General features: G+C 42.6%; 1 protein-coding gene across 1 annotated transcript in view; it reads right to left on the minus strand.

Moving 5' to 3' along the window:
• Positions 1 to 11,914: 11,914 nt before the first annotated feature.
• HSD17B2 (hydroxysteroid 17-beta dehydrogenase 2) overlaps positions 11,915 to 21,387 on the minus strand; it is a 44,678-nt gene continuing 35,205 nt past the window's right edge. Inside the window, exons 4-5 of the mRNA XM_003791301.3 lie at positions 20,604 to 20,741; positions 11,915 to 12,359 (exon numbers count right to left, since the gene is read on the minus strand). Coding sequence (XP_003791349.1) covers positions 12,004 to 12,359; positions 20,604 to 20,741 — 494 coding nt within the window. The 3' untranslated portion in view covers positions 11,915 to 12,003. The remainder of the gene's footprint in view (positions 12,360 to 20,603; positions 20,742 to 21,387) is intronic.

Below are 21,387 nucleotides of genomic sequence, written 5' to 3' on the forward strand. Positions count from 1 at the left end.
GTGGTTCTCAACCTTCCTAAGGCGGAGATGTACTTTCATTGTTACAAAGGGTTTGCAATCCACAGGTTGAGAATTCCTGGTCTAAATGATAAGAGCCCTTAATAATCACAGTATTATTATGACTCCTAAAATAATTAACAATTTCTTAATGTCATAAGGTATCCTATGAGTGCTCAATTTTCCAATGATCTAATAATTAATGTCTTTTTTTTTACAGTTTGTTTAAATCAGGGTCTAAATAAGGTCTCTACATCATGATGGGTTGATGTTTCTTCCAACTCTCTTTTTATCTATAGGTCTCTATCTACTCCATCTCCCTTTTTCTTGTAATGCATTTCTTGCATAATTACTTGATGTATCTTAACAAAATCTTGGCCAAATCGAATGCAAATTACGTTTTTGCTTCCTATGAGTCATGCAGTTTATAACCCAGGGTTAAGCTGGTGCTTTGACATAATTTCTTACTGTCTGCAGCGTAATGTCGGAAATTTTTATTTATTTTGTGAGAAGCATTCTCAGAACAAAAAATGCTCGGGGGCCCTGGAAATAGACATATGCGTATGAAAGTAAAATCAGGGGTTCTCAGAAGCCGCGTGAGTAAAAGGAATGAGAAAGCCAGAAGTAAACGCCAAATTACTGTGCTTTATAAAATCTGGGAATCCATCATGTCATTCCTCTGCTTAAAATGTTTCCATTACACTGAGAATAAACTTTATACTCTTTACCCTGACCCTGTGTGGCCTGGGCCTGCCCTCCTCAACAAGCTCTCACTCTCCTAAGGCCTTCTCTCCAAACTTTTGACCTCATTGGGGATTTTTTTTATTAAGTCATTTGTACATAGATCATAAATACATTTATGCCATAATGGGATTCAATGTGTTGATTATTTGTACAAACTGGAGTGCTTACATCCTACTAATCAACACAGCCTTCGCCTCATTTACCCAATTACAGGATTAAGACATTTGTGTTCTACACCTAGTAGATCCAACTTGTATTTGCAATATGCTTTCATTAGGGATTATGCACTTGCTGTATTCTCTGCCTGGGCTAGTGTTGTTCCTGACCCCGTACATGCCTGCTCACAATGGAGGCCTAGAAAGACCCAGAATACTTCTCAAGTTTAAAAACACCTGGCCAAATCTGAAAGCAATAGAAAAAAATGTTCCAAATATGCTCCAATTATGAATCACATGATTATCTGGTTTTTAAAATAATACCAAGCCAGGCACGGTGGCTCATGCTTGTAATCCTAGCACTCTAGGAGGCTGAGGCAGTCGCGTTGCCTAAATTCAGCAATTAGAGACCAGCCTGAGCAAGAGTGAGACCCCATCTCTAAAAAAAAATAGCCAGGCGCTGTGGTAGGTGTCTGTAGTCCCAGCTACCAGGGAGGCTGACGCAAGAGAATCTCTTTGAGCCCAAGAATTTGAGGTTGCTATGAGCTATGACACCACTGCACTCTACCAAGGGCAACAAAGTAAGACTCTCTCTCAAAAAGAATAATAACAGTAATAATAATAATAATAATAGAGAAAGATGTGGAAGACAGGAGAGGAACATTTTGAGAAAAGTTAAATCACGCTAAGGTTCTTATCTTATTCAAGATGAGACTAGAATTACAAATATGCGTAGCTATTATTTTTAGAAATATAACATTAAGAGTACATGTTAAACGTTGGAGTAACTACTGGAATTGAAATAGAATATGAGTAAGTTAAAAATACAATGTCAAAAAAAGCTTAACTAATAAAAGATAGAGAAAAAAATAAATTAAAAAAAACCATATGACATTGGCATATGACAGACAAATCAATGGAATAGAAAAGTGTCCAGAAATAGACCACATCTATATGGTCAGTAATTTGTTTTACAAAGATGTCACAGCAATTCACTGGGAAAGAAACATCTTTTGAACCAATGATGGTAGGGAAACAACTGGACATTGTTACAGAGAAAAGTGAACTTTGATCTTCTCCCACCTACGTGGACTACACAGGTGTATTTTTCAAAACACATTGAGCCCTATGCTTGAGGGCTCTCTGTGTGTGTGTGTTTATACTATGTGCAAAATATTACTTATTTTAAAAAGCTCTGTCAGAAATGGTTACATCTAATTCCTTCTCAACCCACGTTCTCAGCCTCAATGTCCTGCATAACCACTCATGGTAGGTTAAAATTTAGGCCTTCTTTATTTATTCATTTATTTTGTACCATGTTAACCAAATCCAGTGTGTATTTTTCAATCTTTTTTATCTCACAGCACATTTGAGCCTATAGTTAAACTTCCATGGCACACTTAAGTTACACTGATCAAAAAAAAAAAAAAGAGAGAGAGAGAGAGAGTAAAGGCTGGGCATGGTGGCTCATGCCTATAATCCCAGCACTCTGGAAGGCTGAGGCAGGTGGATTGCTTGAGCTCAGGAGTTCAAGACCAGCCCGAGCAAGAGCAAGAACCTATTTCTAAAAGTATCCAGGTGTGTCACATACCTGAGATGTCTGAGGCAAGAGGATTACTTGAGCCCAAGAGTTTGAGGTTGCTATGAGCCATGATGCCACACCATTCAACCACAGGGTGACTGAGCCAGACACTGTCTCAAAAAAATACATATATATACTTACTGTGCTTTGAATGTTAGGAAATAATTTAATTAATGATGTTTAAAATTGTTCCCTGCACACTGGCTGAACATCACTGCTTCACAGCCTGTCTTCTTTGGGTTAGCACATTCCTGGGGCTTTGTAGCTGTGGGCACTGGTGGTGGCTCTGTTGGACTGGGCAGGCTGTGTTACTTGTATGCCCGTTGTCATCCTTGAGAACAGCGACTGTATCTGTATCATGTTGATTGCTATGACAACTCCCCTCTCCCAATACAGTAACTAGCACATACTGGGTTCCTAAAATTTTCAGATTAATTTATTAGCCATGCAGCCCTCCTCATTAGCAGATGATTGGACTACTAACCACTCACCACACCTTCAACTCTAAACCTTCGTAACTTACTCCATTCTCATTCAGGTCAAGTAACCTTAGCCAAGGGCCACATGTAAGAAAACCTTCACCAGCTGGCTCTTGGGAATGATCCCTAGGCTTACGAAAATAGCCCTTGAGTTTCCAAATCTGTGTGCTATCCCCAAGAAGGTTAATGTCATAATGTCATGGAGCTGTGGGAGGATGTGGTCACTCATTTGGCACGGTGACCATTCAGGAATTCCATCCTCTAAACTGTAGGACTGTCAGCCCACTAAACAGTGCACAGGGACAGGATCCTGATGGCGCCTGTGGGTCCCAGGGTTCACCCTCCTGGCTGCTCACCCTTTGCCACGGGACATTGCAGCTCCTTTTGCTCAAGAGGCAGATGCCCTCTCTTGGCTTGCTTTGGCCAATGGAGTACAGTGATCACAGCAGTGTGCCCCCTCTGGGCCTGGACCTCACCAGGCCTCCCACATACCCACTTTTGCTCTGGTGCCTCTGCTTTGCCATGAGAGTATGCATGAATGTCTCCAGGCTGGACTTCTGAAGAATGAGAGCTAAGAGGAACAGAAGTGAATCATCTTGGGAGATTGTCCCTCCCAAGGCCAACTGGCCTCATGGGGTAAAAACCAGCCTTCCCGAAGCCCCTTCAAGTTTGCCCCAGTGGAGAGAGCCTCCTCCACCCAAAGTAACCACTATCCCCATGTCTAGTAACGTGAATTAGGTCTCCCTGTTCTGAAGTTGATATCAATGGATTAAAGTTGAAGCAGGACATTATCCGCCAGGTGGGCAAAGGGGACAGGAAGGACCTGCATGGCCTTTATGTCCCAGATCAGATCACAGAAGGCAGAGCAGCCAGGAGCCACAGAGCAGAAACATTTGGGCACTAGTTGGGATGTGTGGAATATATAATGCAAGAAATACCAAACGAGCTTATGAAATGTTTTTGCCCTCAGCATGTGCTTTGTTGGGTATGGCTGTACTGACTTGCTTTTGATTAGTGTTTAGATGTGTATCTTTTCTTAATCTTTTCATCTTTAATGTTAGGGTGAGTCTCTTGTCAATACTCTCTTGTTTTCATGATCTTGGTGGACACTGACCCTCGGGAATCTGAGGAAAGTATCTTCCTGTCCACAATACCGGGAGTTCACGGGGTGAGGGCTGTCTTTGGTGTGAACCCACTTCCACCCTTCTCAGCTTTGCAACCAGGACTGTTCCTTCCTGATCTATCAAAGTAGGGCTGTCTCCCATCCCTCAACAAAAAAGGGATTTTACTCTCAATTAAATTAAGCAGAAGTTGCGAGACACCAAGACTTAGAGATGAGTCAAGACGTTGTGCCCTCCCTCCGCGGTACACCGACTACAGTGCCAGGTGTCACAGGCTTGGCCTCTGACATTCATACTTTTCTTCAACTGCCCATTCATAGCTGTCCTGTGGGAGGTAGGGAGCATGTCCTGTCCCCTTTTATCATTTCACTCGAGACAGAAACAAAAGCTCCGCGATGGCACTAAATTAGCGTTCTTTTGCATTATTTGAAATACTGATGAGCCATCTTTTTCCCAATTTTTCAAAGAAATACAAATGTCAAGTGTAATTTTCAAAAGGGAAATGTTGACAATTTAAATACTGCATAATTATAAGAAAGAACGTTTCAACAAAGAACGTTTGCACACTGTGCTAGTCTTCTCCCTTCCAGCTGATGGATGTGTCTTTATTGGAAGGGACACCTAGGAAGTTTAGGAAATTTTCTGAATTCGAAAATTTCTTACTTAGAAAATTTGTGACATAGTGTACCAAGAGATCTCATGATCCTCCTCCTGAGAGGTGACAGCTTCCAACGGACTTCAATTAATCTGCCCACATACCATGTTTCCCCCCAAATAAGACACTATCTTATATTTATTTTTTCTCAAGAAGACACACTGGGGCTTATTTTCAGGCGATGTCTTATTTTTATTAAGTATAATACAACAATCTACATTCATTCAAATACAGTTAAGTCTTCTTCTTCTGGAACCTGACGGGGGGAGCCGATCTTGTTGGTGGGGCTGGCGCTAGTGATGCTTGAACTCCTTTCCCCTAGCCATTTGCACGTGTGCAGTAAGATGCCTGCAATCACGGTTACCACATGCGCACATGCACACCTATGCAAGTGCGAACTGCTCAGAGAAATGAGCTGTGGCAGATAAAATGTATTCCAGTCTTCCTTACCGCTCTGCGCCAAAATGTATGGCGTGGCTATGCAGAAAAATCGTAGAGTATGCAGCATATCTGCATAGCCACGCCCATCACTAGGTCTTATTGTCAGTGTAGGGCTTATTTAACAAATGCATAGAAATCCCGCTAAGGCTTATTTTGGGGGTAGGCCTTATTTTTGGAGAAACACAGTAGCATTTATGCCTTGGAAGCAGTGAAGGATAATTTCTTCTCCTCCATTTATGCCTTGGAAGCAGTGAAGGATAATTTCTTCTCCTCTTGGGTGCTAATTTTCCCATTTCTCTTGATTAAAACAGCTCCTTTTAGGGGCGGTGCCTGTGGCTCAGAGGAGTAGGAGACCAGCCCCATATGCCAGAGGTGGTAGGTTCAAACCTAGCCCCGGCCATAAACTGCAGGAAAAAAAAAAGCAGCTCCTTTTACTGGGTGAACAGACCGTACACTTCTGTAAGGTCAAGAGCAGTACCCAGTGTAACTATCCCCTTCCACACTCCTCACCCAATGAACCTCTCCACATCTGCTGCAATTAAGTAAAACACCAAATCAGTGTGAGATAAGAGGTGCTAAAACCACACAGTGTGTCTGTGGAGTTCTGACTTAGGAAGAGCGAGTGGATATTCATGCAGGATGGAAAAGACATAGCTTCCTTTGACTTGTCACCTTTCCTCAATGAGAGACGAGGTTTCTTGAGGTCTTTCCTCACGGCTAAGCTGGTGCTTTGACTAAGTCATTGGAATAGAGAAGATACCCAGAACTTCTAAACCAATCCACTGTTGTCTTTGAGGGCTAGATGGCAATAGATTCCTCTCTTGCCCAATTCTCATCAAACAATTGAGGCTGCGTGATGCACAAAACTGGAAAAAAATCTTAGACCTTCTCTGGTTTAGCGGAAAAGAACTTCCTGGTTGCTTAGCAATCCCTACCTTGGTTATCGTTATGAAGAAAATTACCCCAAACTTGAAACTAAGGCAAAAGATATTTGTGGTGATTTTAGAACCATTGTAGACAATGCTGGCACCCACATCAAGACCACCTGTCTATCTGAGTAAATGTGGCTATGTTTGCTTAAGCACTTATATGTTGTCCCAGCTCTGTAAAGGTAGATGTTAATTTGAAGAAAAATCATAGAGTGTAAATTATTTTTATTCAATAGAGATGCAAATTATTTCTGACCACTGGAGAATATGCCCCAAAGATTATGAATGCATCGCTCTGTCAAACCTTAACCGGTCTGGTAAGTTTTATATATAATTTAGCAATCTAATTCCAGCATCCTTTTTATTTTTTTTTAAGAGCACTATATTTTATTCATGAGTTTTTCGTCTTTTCTCCGAGACCATCTTTGCCATCTTGCTCTTTTATTAATGAGTTAAATAAAACTTTGATGCCTGCCTGCTCATTGTGCGTTTGTATAAGATTTGAACATTTCCTAAAAATTGTTTCTTAACACTGTGAAAGGAAGAGGGAGGTGGCACGGAAGTCCAGATTTTACCTGCCTGGTCTGGACTCCAGAGGAAGAGAGAGAGGGCTGAGGATGTTGCCGACACAGGCTTGCATTCTGTAGCTTATCCCAGGCTTTCCATGGCAGGGGACCAGCCCGGTAGGTAGAGACATAGATCTGTTATCAGTGGTCTGCTCAGACCAGTCATTTATCTAGGGATGAAATAGATCATGCTGCCTTTCAAAATCATAGGAAACTTTAGCATCATGATGACACTCCACCAGCATTGGACAAGGAGGTGACAGATCGCCTGGAGCCCAGCCCAGAGAAGTGAGCTTAAACAAAACTTCACATAGTCCAAAGCCTTCTGCCATTGCAAAGTCTTGCCTAATGCTCTCTTATTGCAGCTTTCCTATTGTTATTGTAGCAACCTATAATTAGCCATATGGAGTGATAATAATTAATGTGAATTCTAAGTGTTTAATATAGATTCAGTTACTCAATATTATGACCATTCCACGAGTCAGACACTATTAACAATCATCCTCTCCAATTTACACAGGAAGCATTGGAAAAACCGAGGTCCCCAACATCTCATAGCTCATCAGTGGCAGAACTGAGACTTGAACCCAGAAACCCAGCTTCAAAAATAAATTAACCAGTGCAGTATCTTTTGAAGTTTAAGAAATTCATCTTGAAAAGCTCAACTCTAGGCCAGGCACAGTGGTTCATACCTGTAATCCTTCCCAGTGCTTTGGGAGGATCTCTTGAGGTCAAGAATTTAAGAGCAGCCTGAGCAGCACAGCAAGACCCTATCTCTACAAAAATATACAGAACTTAGCAAGGCATGGTGGTAGGCACCTGTATTCTCATCTACTTGGGAGGCTGAGAAAGGAAGATCACTTGAGCTCAGAGCTTGAGGTTGCTGTGAGCTATGGTCATGCCACTGCCCTCACATGCCAGGACAACAAAGCAAGACTCTATCTCTCTTTAAAAGAAAATTAAAAAGCCCAACTCTGCTATGCATTAGCTAAGCCTGTTGTCTTATCTACAAATGCAGATGATAATCATACCTACTTCATGGGGTTGTGATAAGTATTGAATTGGTAAATCCAAGTATAGTTGTCTGCCACTTATCCATGGCTTCGCTTTCTGGTTTTAGATGCCCAAGATGTCCAAAGATATTAAATGGAATATTCCAGAAATGAACTATTCATAAGTTTTAAATTGCACCCCATTCTAAGTAGCATGATAAAATCTCTCTCTGTCCATCCCTGTTCTTCTTGGGATAGAAGCCACACCTGTGTCCAGCATATGTTCTCTCCAGATGCTCCTTGCCCATCAGTCACTTAGTAGCCTTTTGGGTTATCAGGTCAATGGCTGAGGAATGGCAGAGCTTGAGTTCAAGCAGACCTTATTTTACTTAATAATGGCCTCAAAGAACAAGAGTAATGTTGGTGGCAATTGGATAAGCCACAGAGAAGCTGTAAAGGGCTTCCCTTAAGTGAAAAGTTCTCAACTTAATAAGGAAAGAAAAAAAATTATATGCTGAGATTGCTAAGATTCATAGTAAGAACAAATCTTCTATTTGTGAAATTGTGAAGGAAAAAGAAATTTGTGCTAGTTTTGTTGTTTAACCTCAAACTGCAAAAATATATACAGGGTTTGGTACTATCTGCAGTTTCAGTTTCCATTGGGGGGTCTTGGAATGTATCCCCCATGGAACTACTGAGGAACTACTGTAAATTGCTTAGCAGATTCCATGGCACATTGAAAGTCATAAATAATTGTTAACTTAAAAAAAGAAGGCAGCAGAGATTTTTATCAGGAGGAGTAGGAGTTGTAAGCTTCATTGTTTGTTTATAAAAGATTCCCTTGTACCTTTGTGGTGAGGAAGAACATTAACCAAGTAGGAATTGAAGCCCCCATTTGGGCGAGTGTGTCCCTGAAGTCCTGGCCTTAAATTCAGAGCCACATCAGCCTTCTCACCATCCTACCTCAGCTAGAGAGGACACACCAAAGTGACCTCATCTTCATTCAGACAAAAGAGGAGAAAACTACTATTCTGCTATCTTCACTGAGCCCTTGTTATTAATAAATACCAGGCACTGGCTAAACCCTTTCCATTATCATCATAGTTAATCCTCACAATTTTTTGAGATTATCATTGTCCCCTGTTTATAGAGTAAAAAGGAAAAAAAAAACCTATGATGCAGTTTGCTAAGGTCACCCAGCTGTTGAACAGCAGGCCCAGGACCTAAGGTCAAGTCTGTTTGTCTTATGAAGTTCAGGCTGCTATAACAAATTACCAGGGACTGAGTCACTTAACAAATGTTTATTTCTCTCAATTCTGCAGGCTGCGAAGTCCAAGATCAAATTGCCAGCATATCCGGTGTCTGTTGAGCCCCTGCTTTCTGGTTTTAGATGGCTGTGTTCTTTTTGCATCTTCAGATGGTGGAGAGAGAAAAGCAGGTGGTCTCCTGTCTCCTTTTGTAACAGCACTGACCCTGTCACAAGGACTGCACCCTCACCGCCCAAAGGCCCCACCTCCTAATATCGCAATACTGAGGGGTAGGATTTCAACCTATGAATCTGGGGAAGACACAAATATTCAGTCTGTAAAACTATATAACTTCAAAATGCCCATAACATCCTACCTTGTAGATCTGCCAGGAAGAATGTGACATGTTTGGAATCATATCAACCAGGATTCAAAACACAAAAAAAGAACAAAATGCTGGGAGGCTGGGGAGCGGGGAGCAGTCCTTTGACCTTCAAGCAAAGAGAGCCTCCTTGAGGCCCTGCCAGTTCTGTGTGCACACCCTCCTGATTTGCCTTCCTGAAAAGGGCCCCCTGAAACTCCCTCCTCCCTTCCACTGCCCCTGACCTGCTCAGGTCAAACCTTCCATCTTCTCTCTGGGGAAGATACTTGAGGACTTGGAGTCAGAAAGATGTTTCTCAATCAAAACCAAAACAGATTAGAATCCAGAACCTACCTCCATCTTCATCCCACTGTCCCAGCAGGTGGGGTAGAGTCCCACCCAGAGAGAGGAAAGAGGAGAGGGCCCTGGGGAAGTGTGTGTGCCATCACTCGGGGCTTTTCAGAGGGTGTCTCCCTCTTGGAGACATTCACCTTAAGGATCCATGAAGACACATGGCTAAGTGTTAGGAATGAACCTTTGAAAACACTAGAGTGGTGATGATGATGATGGTGATGATGATGGTGGTGGTGGTGATGGTGGTTTTGGTGATAATAATGATGGTGGTGATGGTGATGATAATATAAATTAGAACATAGTGCTTGCAAGTAGCAGAAACTGAGTTCTGACTGCCTTTAACTAGAATGGGAGTTATTTGAATGTGTATTTGATTCACATAGTCAAGGCAAACCTGGAAAACCACACTTGAAATGTTGGATCAGTAGGAACTAAGTGTTTCCAGAGGCTGAGAAACAGGAGACACTATCATTTGTAGGAGATTGCCACCATCACTCAAATGTGAGTATGCATCACCTAGAGAGCCAATTACAACATAGGTTGCTGGTTCCATCCCCAGTGTTTTTGACTCAGTAAGCATGGTCAGTAGAACAATGGTCTTTAACAATAAGAGTGGTGCACTAATCTCAGAAACCTATTATCTTAAGTGGCAAAATGGACTTTGTAGAGTTGATTAAATTAAGGGTCTGCCGATTATCCTGAATTATTTGGGTGGGCCCAATATAATCAGATGGGCCTTATAAAAGGAAGGCAAGAGAAAAAGAGAAGGAGATATGAAGGAGATATGAGGAGAAGGAGAAGGTGATGGCATCAGAGGTCAGAGTGATGCAGTCACAAGTCAAGGGATGCAGGCCTTGGGAAGCTGGAAAATGCAAGAAAGGTACTCTCCCCTAGAGTCTCCAGAAGCAACACATTTCTGCTGATCACTTGCTTTTGGCCTTGTAAGACACATTTTAGAATGCTGACCTCCAAAATTGTAAGGTAATACATTTATGCTGTTTTAAGCTGATAAGCATACAGTCATGTGTTACAGCAGCCGTAGATAGGAACCTAATACAAAATTGGAATAGCTCATGAGAATCTGCATTTCTAGTAGATTCTCAGGTAATGCTAATGCTTCAGGTCCAGGGACCACACTTTGAAAACCCTTGGCTTTTAATGAAGCACGTGCATTCTTCCAAATTCTTCCAAATTGGTTATACCAATCTTTTTCTCTTTCAACAACACCTGAATCACACAAATGAAAGCTTTGGCTTTGACAACACCAATCTACAGAAAGTGCTCATAATGGAAATCAAGACTTAAACGTTAATTATTCTTTTCTTTCTGTTTTCTTCTGAATCAATGGTGGAGAACCACTGGGAAGTCAGCATGACTAGTCTTTAAAAATATATTGTATTCATAATCCATAAATATTTATCTTACTGTGTGCTTATTTATTATTTTCTCTTGGGAATAATCACAGAGCGCTGTCATTTCATCTACTCTCACAAAATATCCATGGAAAATAGAAAAAGAGCCTCCACATTCTAGAAAGGAAATGGAAGAAAGAGAGGTTTGCAATGAGCAGGTATTCTGGGTTTCCTTCATGCACCCTCTGCTCGCCAAACCCTCCCCTTTTGCCACACCTGGCCACACCTGTCCCCATCCCTTTCACCAGTGATGTCTGTCATTGTTCTCTTTGACCAGGGTCTTCTATGCAATAATGCTGGCTTTTCCATACTGGGATGCTCAGATAGAGACAAAAGGGATGTTTACTATGGGTGCCCAACCAGCCAGCCACATGCCCTGGGTCTCCCAGAGGTCTCCAGGATCCTGTTTAAGATGGCAGGGCTCCCAATAGAGGAAGACAAGGAAGGCACACAGAGCCCTGATGACTTACAATGGATCCAGTACCTTGGAGATAGTAGTTATAGAATATCAAAGCACAGCAACCAGGACCTTGGAGACAGACTGGACTGTTTCACTTGCCATTTCCTCCTTCTCTTTGTCCTTCTCTCTTTCTCTTCCTCCTCTCTCGGCAGGCAGTGGAGTCCAGCCTGGATTTGAATTCTGGGTCTGCTTTTTGCTAGCTGTGTGACAATGAACCTCTGTGATCTTTTATTCACTTGCCTATTACAGGGGTGAAGATACCACCCTCTGCTCTCTGACCAGAACTAGATGAGAGAAGATCTGAAATGTGCCCAGTGCATATGGTAGGTCCTCACTCAATACTCCCTGGGGCACCCACTGCTGCTCTCCAATCTTCTCACCACTAAGTCCCTATTCAACCAAAAATTCCACAGGGAATGTTAAGTAGGAAACAACTTTAATAGGAAGTTCACAGTTCCCTTTCCTTCCAAGATTATACAAATTCCCGCTCCTTGGAGGTCTTCACTGCCTACGTAGCCTTATTCTTAGAGTTAGGCACTCTCAGAGCTCTGGGCATGCACTTTTTCATGTTAGATATCCTAATGTAATCAAACACACCAGTAGGTAAAAAGGAAGCCAAGCAGAACCATAGGTAAGCAAATTTCCCTGGTGCATAGAAGGCCAAGGGGCTCTTAGCCGAGACTGCATGCATGAGGTCCTGCACTACGGGTGTGAAGTCCGGGTTGGCCTGCTCATTGATGAAGGTGAGGAATTTCCGCTGCACTTGGATGTACTCCTGGCCGTAGTCCTCCTTCACCTCAGCAGAGAGGTGGTCCATAATGTCCTTCTCCATCTTGTCCCACATGTCACTGGTGCCTGCGATACCTGGACCAAGAGGAAAGGAAGGGTCAGGTTCTGGGAAGGCCAGCCAAGTCAGGGAAGCAGGCACTTGTTAACTGTCCTCTGTTGGGCAGGATGGACATTTGCAAATGCTTTTTAATGTAAGTGCTTTATGATGATATTTATCATCATTTTTAAACCGACATCCAGAAAACTACACACATTGTTGGATTTTCACCAACTGATTAGCTCATGTCAACAGGAAATAGATCAAGAACAGAACAGAACACAACCAGCCTTAAATTCCCCCCTCCCAGCCCTGTTCCCATTACCCACCACCTGGATTAATAGGATAAATTTGTTTTGCCTGGTTAAAGGGAATCGTAAACATCGTACTTAACTCTTGTGTCAACTTCTTTACTCAACATTATGCTTGTGAGATTCATCCATGTTTTGGGTGGTGATTCTCCTTGATGTATAATCTTCCATTGATTCATTATCCATATACTGTGATAGGCATTTGTGTTGTTTTGAATGTGGGGCTCTTACACATGCCGCCACTAACATTCTAGTACATCTTTTGGTGACTATCATGTGTTAAATACAACATATTTCTATACTATAATTATACGATATGTAATATAGTGTATGTAAATACATACATATAAACATACACACATATACATAATTTTTAACATAGAAGAAATGTCTACTTCTATATCAAAGCTAAATGCATAATTTTGAATATTTTATCTAAATGATAAATATAATTTTAAGTTTAAAATATACGGTAAATGTAATTGAAGTCTAACTTACATACGGATTTAAATTTTAATATATAAATTACAAACAATCAAATATAAACATATTTTAACATAAAGGCAATGCTGCTGATTTTATAAAATTAAATAATTTACATGTACTTTAAAATGTAGCAGCAATGTCTGCTCATTATATGAGGTGAATAAGAAGAAAACGTATGTATTTTCAAAATTAATCTCCTCTAATGCAATCAGTGTAACCTAATTCTTTGTAACTGCAAAAATTTAATCTCCTCTGAGGTAACTAACAGTTTAATGAGCCCTCCTACGCCCTTTCTTTGTTTATGCAAACATATATCTACAGAGAAGGCTTTGGCTTAATTTTATTTATAGGAAAGAAAAAGACGAAAAGAATTGTACTACATATTTATATTTTCCAGGGGTGTTTGTTTGTTTGGGTTTCTTTTTTTTTGCTTAGTAGTAAATCGCAGACCTGCCTCTGGTCCATGGCTACAGATTTAAACCAGAGGGACAGAATTTTCCATTGAAAAGCTTTGAGTCGACCAGTCGTCCCTAGGTTTCAGCTTTCCAAGCATTCCTGCAATGGACAGATTTGTGCCATCTATCTCTTTATACCGTGGCTTTACTTCTGCAGGTCGGAGTCCCCAGAATGCTGCCTGGTCAAAAGGCATATTCAGTTTGAATTTTAATAGCTTCTGCCAGATTACTTTCCGAGAAGATTGCAGCCGCCCACACTGCTCGGGATCTCTGTGGGGATCAGCCTTTGTTAGCGTGGGTGACCCCTGGAGGCCAGCACTGTGTGAGGAGGCTCGCTGTGAGATGTAAGCCAGTGAAATCCAATTATACTTATGGAAATGCAAAGCGGGTCTCAACTGCTCTTTTCTTTTCAGGAAGGCACACACCACAGCTTAAAGAAATGATTATCCTGGGCAATTACTCTGGAGCAGGCGTCCTCAAACTAAGGCCCAGGTGTTTTTGCCGCCACTGCCTGTCCTGCTTAGCAGCCAACTTGTCCCGGGACTAAGGTGACCAGACGTCCCGCTTTTGGCGAGACAGTCCCAATTTTTAACAATTTGTCCCGCGTCCCCGGCGTTTTTAAAAAGTCCCGATTTTTGGAAAGAATGCACAACAATCTAGGGAAGGGCGGGACAACGGGAAGGGAATATACAGGCTGCTGAAAAGGTTAATGTAACTCTATTTGGGAATGAAGAGGTTAATGTAACTTCATTTGGAAATGAAAAGGCTAATGTAAACTCCCTACTCCCCTCCTGGGCAAGGTCGCCCAGGTGGACCTGCGACCTACTCCTTGGAGCCACAGGCACCGCCCTATACATAATTTTTTAAATGTATTATATTTGTAAATTGTACTTATGTCGAAATTTTAAAAAAATTACAATACTAGTTTTGCATTCTATGAAAATTTTTGTTGCTCCATATAGACCAAATTTTTAATCAAGAACACACCCCTCCTCCACCCCTCCTCCGCCCCACCCCCGCCCCACTCCCCATCAATGGTGTTTGGCTTTACCAATGTTAAAATCTGGTCACCTTACCCGGGACCTGCAGTACTACCCTCCAACCGTCTGAGGGACAGTGAACTGGCCCCCTGTTCAAAAAGTTTGAGGACCCCTGCTGTGGAGGCTTCTACGTCTTGGAAAACATGTTTGCATGAGCTAAGGCTTCTCCTGCTACCTCTCCCTGTCTTTGCCCTCACAAGCTGGGGTTCCGGGTCCTCTCCACCTCCTTCCTCTCTAAACACCTCATGGACTTTCTGACCATTCTTGTGGGTACCCTGTCGAGAGTCCCCAAAGCTATAGAACGACATTAGCCTCTTGTCACTCATCTGCCACTTGGGACACACACGAACCATCCATCTATCGCCTGCCATGTTGGGACTACACACGACCAAGCTCTCAAAATCCCACATCTGCCTCTTATCAGCTCTATGGCTTGGATGTTCCTGGACTTCTCTGAGCCTCTGTTTTCTCACTGCAAGATGGAACTATTATGATAACAAGAGAAATTAGAAGTAGTTTACCCCCAAAATAGGGCATTTGACTAAACCTCAACTTTTCTCTGATCTCCCCCCCACCAATTATCACCACCATCAACCTCTCCCCAAGCTGTTGAAATTCCTTTATCTTCCTGAGTTCTAGACCCACCTAGGAGAACAACTGTCCTCTGCTTCTCCTCCCCGTAAGACCAAACTGTGGTCACACCGAAACAGTCTCTTGAAGAAGACAACATCCCACATCTTAGACTCAGTTAAGCTCCAAAAGGAAACCATTTACCAGTTAATCTTCATGCCCCATCCATTTATTCTCTGTGATGGTCCTTTGCTCCCCCTCAACAGATCCCTCTTCTCCTCCCTCTGATAACTCATTCTACCAAAAAGGTATATAAGTAGAAGGGAAGAGGAGAGAGGGGGTGGAGAGAGGGGATACGGGAGAAGGGTATTCCGGGAAACCTCACCTAATGTGCATGATGCAATGGTACATTTCAAAACTATTAAGAAATGTGATGGATATGTTACTTGATTCAATGTAAACATTTCACATTGTATATCGAAGCAGTACCCTGAACCCCATAAATGCATCAATGTACAGTTATGATTTAATAAAAAATAATTAATTATTTTAAAAAAGGTATATAAACTCTGAACCCCAACAGGGACTTGAATCTTCGTTTCTAGGGGTTCCGTGTCTATGAAACCACCCTTACAAGTCAATGTAGGGGTGCAATCTGAGAACGTGGGTAAAGGCTGCAAAACTCTGTAAAGGAACAGCCTTGGCCAAAATAATGTTAATAATCTGCTCCTGCCACTGTCCCTCGTTTGCTTGATAATAATCCCTGTCCCCGCATTTGCGTCTTTACCCTGGAGTCATATGCTGTTGTCATCCCTTATAAAGATTCTTAGCCTTCCATGCATAGTTCTAGTTACAAATATTCTTAACTTTCTTTATAGGTAAAATCACTTTTGAAACCCTAAAGTAGTTTCAGAGATATCTTCTAGTCCTCACATTCCAGAGTATTGACAGATCCAAATTCCAGAGGATTGACTGATCCGCATTCCAGAGGATTGACTGATCCGCATTCCAGAGGATTGACAGATCTGCTTTCCAGTGGATTGACTAATCTACATTCCAGAGGATTAATGAATCCACCCAGACCAATGGCCCATACCAAGGAACTGACTGGCCTGGCATTTTGACCTCAGGAGCCAAAATAACACAAGATGAATTCCATGATTTTGGCACCCCTATAATTTTCCCTCAAACTTAGCAAATTATTAAACCTAATTACCTAATCCCCTGCCTGTCAAACTGTCTTTAAAAAACCCTGTGCTCCAGATTCTCAGGGAAGGGAATCGGAAAGACTTCTCCCCTCTCATTGCTTAGCACTCTGCACCATAAACTCTCTCCATCTTAGCCCTGAGAGTCTCCAAGCATTGGGTCTTTTCTGCATAACCTAGTTGGGCAATAACATTTAAGCGTTAAACAAATCTGATAACTTTTCTCTTACTAATGTGCTTTGCTCTGAGTTGGTTTTTCAGTAAACCTTCTGAAGTAACCTTCAGTAACCTCCTTAAGGGAGGATTAAGTGAGATAATACACATAAAGTGCTTAAAATCTACAAGGCATGTGTGATCTGAGAGACTGAAATAGAATGCAACCAGACTTGGTCCAAATTATTTTAAACTTGTCTCTCAGGTTAATTGACAAGCTTCCCCCATCCCTGTGTGTCCTCTAAATAGAATTACCTGTACTCATTTTCCCTCCCCTCCAAAAAGACAGGTATAAGAATACCTGACCTTCACTGGGACATTGAATAATCAATCACTCTGTGATTCTCCCCAAGCACATGGTAAATAGACCTTTCTTTTATTAACCTGCCCTAATCGTGAGTTGATCTTTCAGCAAACAAGTTTCCCCTCACCTCTCTGTACCTATGGGTGGAGCGTTCAGGGCTCAGCTGGCACAGCAACTTCCTAAATCCCTACCATTACAAGAAATAAACACACTTTTGCTCAACTCCCTAACAATGGAGTTATTAGGCAAATTGTCAGACGCTTCCTAACTGATTTACAAGTAGAACTCTGATTGGATAGAGGACTGACCTGTCAATCATTCTCTTCCTGTAAGCTACTGTAGGCCTCAATCCTGTTTCTGTCAGCTTATGGAGACTTCACACACTGTCTTTGTGCCTACAGTTTATCTTTGGATGTAAAGAGCCAAATTCCACCTCATTTTAATGCTAAAATCCTGCCCTAAAATGACCCTGGGATATATGTCTGCCCCTAGTACATCCCCTGGACATCTATCCTAAATAGAATGTGTATAGCTTTTCTCCCAATACCTATTGGATATCTGCAACTCTATTGTGTACCACGATCCCAGTGAGGCAACATGCAACCTGCCCTTTCTCTCTTCGAAGAGTCCACCTGTAATACACACTGGAGCCCATCCCTTCCTGCTTGTGAACTGATGTTGCCAAGAATACCTTCTTTTCTTCTTACTATTTAGCCATCATGGTGGTCTTTTGAATGACCCACACAATATGTTTTAGCTATTTTTCTTATAGGCGACTAAAACCATAAGGTATTTCTCTTTGAAATGTTTTCAGTAGCTCTTAATTGTGTCTCTAAAGCTTCCTTTTCTGGCCCTACCTGCAATTAAACATCAACATGATGTGGCATCTCCAAACTTTAGTTCTCTGTCATCTGATGTCTAGTCTCTTACCCGCAGCAAGCTGGTCAAACCACTTTAAACTGGGTATAGAAGGAAGAACCCAGGTCAAATCCCCACCCTTGTGGTGACCTTCAGGAACACAGCTTAAAAATGGTTCTAACTGACTTTCTCTGTACCCCAGGCACTCAAGTTGGTACATTTGTTTCATCTTTGACCCACTCCCTGTCTCCATCAACTCCCCTCAATTCTCCTCCCCACCCAGGGAGACCCCAAGTTGGAAATTCCTCCTAAGACTTCTTCCCTCTGCATCTGCTGCCCCAGTCCAGCCTCTCAGCCTGAATGACTGATGTTCCTTTTTCCTCCCCTAAAACTTTCAGAGGTTCCCAGCTGCCAAGTGTTTCAAGCCAAAATTTCAGTGTTTCCTTTTAGATTTTTATCTTGTGCATTTGGATTAACATGTATAGCTTTAGGGTTTGTTTGTTAGCGCACTAGCAGCACCTCCCAGTTTGTGGTCTTTCATTAAACAAGGCTTTTCACACCTTCACTCAAAACACCAAATGTTTATTGGCCCAGAGCTGAGGACTGAGCCTTAGGGTAGTCTGTCTCTGCCCGGAGTTCAGCTATTCCGGGAAAGGAGTAGAGAGATCAGCCACCTGCTGCCAGGGTGCAGGGAAGGCAGGTCACATTCTTTAGAGGGAAGGGAGAAAAAAGCTGTTGCTTCCTGAGATGCTGCTGTACTCCTTCATCACTTCTAAGAGTTTTGTAGATGTTTATTGCAGCCCAGTTCAGAATTGCTAAGTCATGGAAGAAGCCCAAGTGCCCATCGACTCATGAATGGATTAATAAATTGTGGTATATATACACCATTGAATATTATGCAGCCTTAAAGAAAGATGGAGACTTTACCTCTTATATGTTTACATGGATGGAGATGGAACATATTCTTCTTAGCAAAGTATCTCAAGAATGGAAGAAAAAGTATCCAATGTACTCAGACCTACTATGAAAGCAATTTATAGCTTTCTTATGAAAGCTATACCCCAATTATACCCCAAGAAGAAAGGGAAAGGGGAGAGGGAAGGGAGGGGAGAGGGGAGAATGGGTGGAGGGAAGGCAATTGGTGGGACCACACCTACGGTGCATCTTACAAGGGTACATGTGAAATTTACTAGGTGTCGAATACACCTAATGTATTCATCAGCTTAAACGTTAACCAGTTTGCCGAAAATATTTCAAATTGTATATAAAACCAGCACATTGTACCCCATGATTGCATTAATGTACACAGCTATGATTTAATTAAAATAAAAAACTTAAAAAAAATTTGCTTCCAAAAGACAAAGAAGCTGGGGAAAGAGATCATCTTGTCCAATGGGAATGAGAAACTAATAAATGTCACCTTGAGTATTTGCTAGAACTTTTAAGTGAACATACAGTTCTAACCTTAAATAAATAAGCCTGATATGAAGCTAATTGATTTTATATCAGAAGAAAGGGGCCATGAAGATGATCAAAATTAGTAAGTCAGTCAGGATCATTTTTAAGCTGTACTTTAAAGGTCAAATAAAACTCTGGCACCGAGAAATGGGGCGTGAATCCTAGAAGGGGCTTGTTCTGAGTCGGCACCAGGGCATTGGCATTCTAACCTAGCTCTAACCTCTGCTTGCTATGCCTGATGAGCCGATGCAATTCCTTTGCGGAAGGAAAAGGGAAACAGCCAAACACTGAATAACTGGCACTTGCTTGTTTTGTTTTGTTTTTCTGAGCCAGAGTCTCACTCTGTTTACCTGGGTAGAGCACGTGGCGTCACAGCTCACAGCAACCTCAGTCCCTTGGGCTCAAGTGATCCTCTTGCCTCAGCCTCCCAAGTACCTGAGACTATAGGCGCCCACCATGATACCCAGCTAATTTTTCTATTTCAGTAGAGACAGGCTCTTGCTCTTGCTCAAGCTGGTCTTGAACTCCTGAGCTCAAGCAATCCACCTGTCTCGGCCTCCCAGAGTGCTAGGATTACCACGCCCGGCCTGGGGTCTCTTTTATAAAGACACTAAAAAGCTTGCTTCTTGATCCTTAGAAGAGGCCTGCCCACCCCAACCCTCCTGGGTGGACACAGACATGAAACCTCTGTCCAAACCCCAAAGGCGCTAAGGGCACTAAGTGCCTAAGTGCCAAACCTCAGCACAGCTTCCAGCAGTCTGAGGCCCTGGCCCTAGGATGATGCCAGCTCCTGCCCAGATGCCTGCCTGAGAAGGAGCAACCCTGCCAGGAAATTCTCCTACTGGTTCCACACACCCCTGAACTTCCTCTCTTGGAGCACTCACTAAAAAGAACTCACAATCGTAAACATGTAACTCGTGCAACTCGGAATTCTCTCTCTCAAGGACCAGTGAGCTGTACCTTTGAGGTGAAATCATCAAGAAAGAAAAGGCCTCCGTATCCCAGCCTCCGTGGGAAGAAGGAATCCTGATGTCTGTACCCGGCCACCAGCAAACACTGCTGGCCCCACCGTGTTGAACCTGACCAGCCCTTTGTATTTTCCACTTGCCTGACTCTGCTGAGCCCCACTCTGCCCCCTCCCTCCTTCTCCCTTCGAAATACACACATCACCTCTGCACAGATCAGATCGGAGCTCATCTCTTCTCCCTCAACCCCTGTTAGTACTTACTGAGCAAAATCTACTTTCACCATTTTAACTAATGTCAGACTGTGTGCATCTTTGCCAACACTGAGGGGTTCCACATGTGCTCGATCAAACCGACAGAAACTTAAGGGGCCCTTCCAGGTTGAACCCTGTGAAGCTCTTAGACTCAGAGACCTACTTGTTCGGAAGCCTCCGGGCTGGATGACAGATACTTTAATTCCCCATTTCGAAAGCTCGTGTCTCATAACCGATGAGAACATGGTGAGAGCGGCCTTTGATGAGCCGTAGGCTGCCAGCTTTTCCATCGGGACCCAGCCTATGGAAACAATGGGAGGAAGAAAAATTAAGTTGGGTGTTTTCATTTTTTTATCCAATAAGTATTAATCAGTACCTACTGTATGCCAGGAACTGGAACCAGTAATTAAGGCACACAAAGGCAAACAAGGGCCCCTGGGGCCAGGCAAGCAAATCCTGGGCTGTCCCATCCTGTGGCTTTGCAGCTGCCTTTCTCAGCTCTAGTACAAAAGCAAACCATGTTTAAGGCGCCATCTTGCACAATTTCTAAGAAAGATGTCATTTAGGGAAAACAAAAAGCATCTGCTCACTAGTCCCTGACCTTCCAGCCTGAATTCTGGGTTCCAGGTAGACGTGCCTTCCAGGGGAATGGTCCACTCTTCAACCCACCATAGCGCCTGCAATTGAACAAACTGGGCTCACTACTTGTCTGGGTGAGAAGTAACAGCCCATGGGGAAGCAGAGACATCTCTGTAAGAGAGTGTCAGGAAGAGCGTATTTCAGGGCTGGGGCAGATGCTCTTTATCCCACCTAAATCACATTTAGTTAGACGCTGGTGTGACTGAGCCCTACACTAACAAGGTTGTTACTGGACCAGCTGTAAGGAAGGAGCTACAGAAGGCAGAATCAAAGGAAACCATAACATGAAGAGGGATCTATTTGGAACT

The sequence above is a fragment of the Otolemur garnettii genome, unplaced genomic scaffold (genome assembly GCF_000181295.1).
Source record: "Otolemur garnettii isolate 467f Iridium unplaced genomic scaffold, OtoGar3 scaffold00047, whole genome shotgun sequence".
Lineage (NCBI taxonomy): Eukaryota > Metazoa > Chordata > Mammalia > Primates > Galagidae > Otolemur > Otolemur garnettii.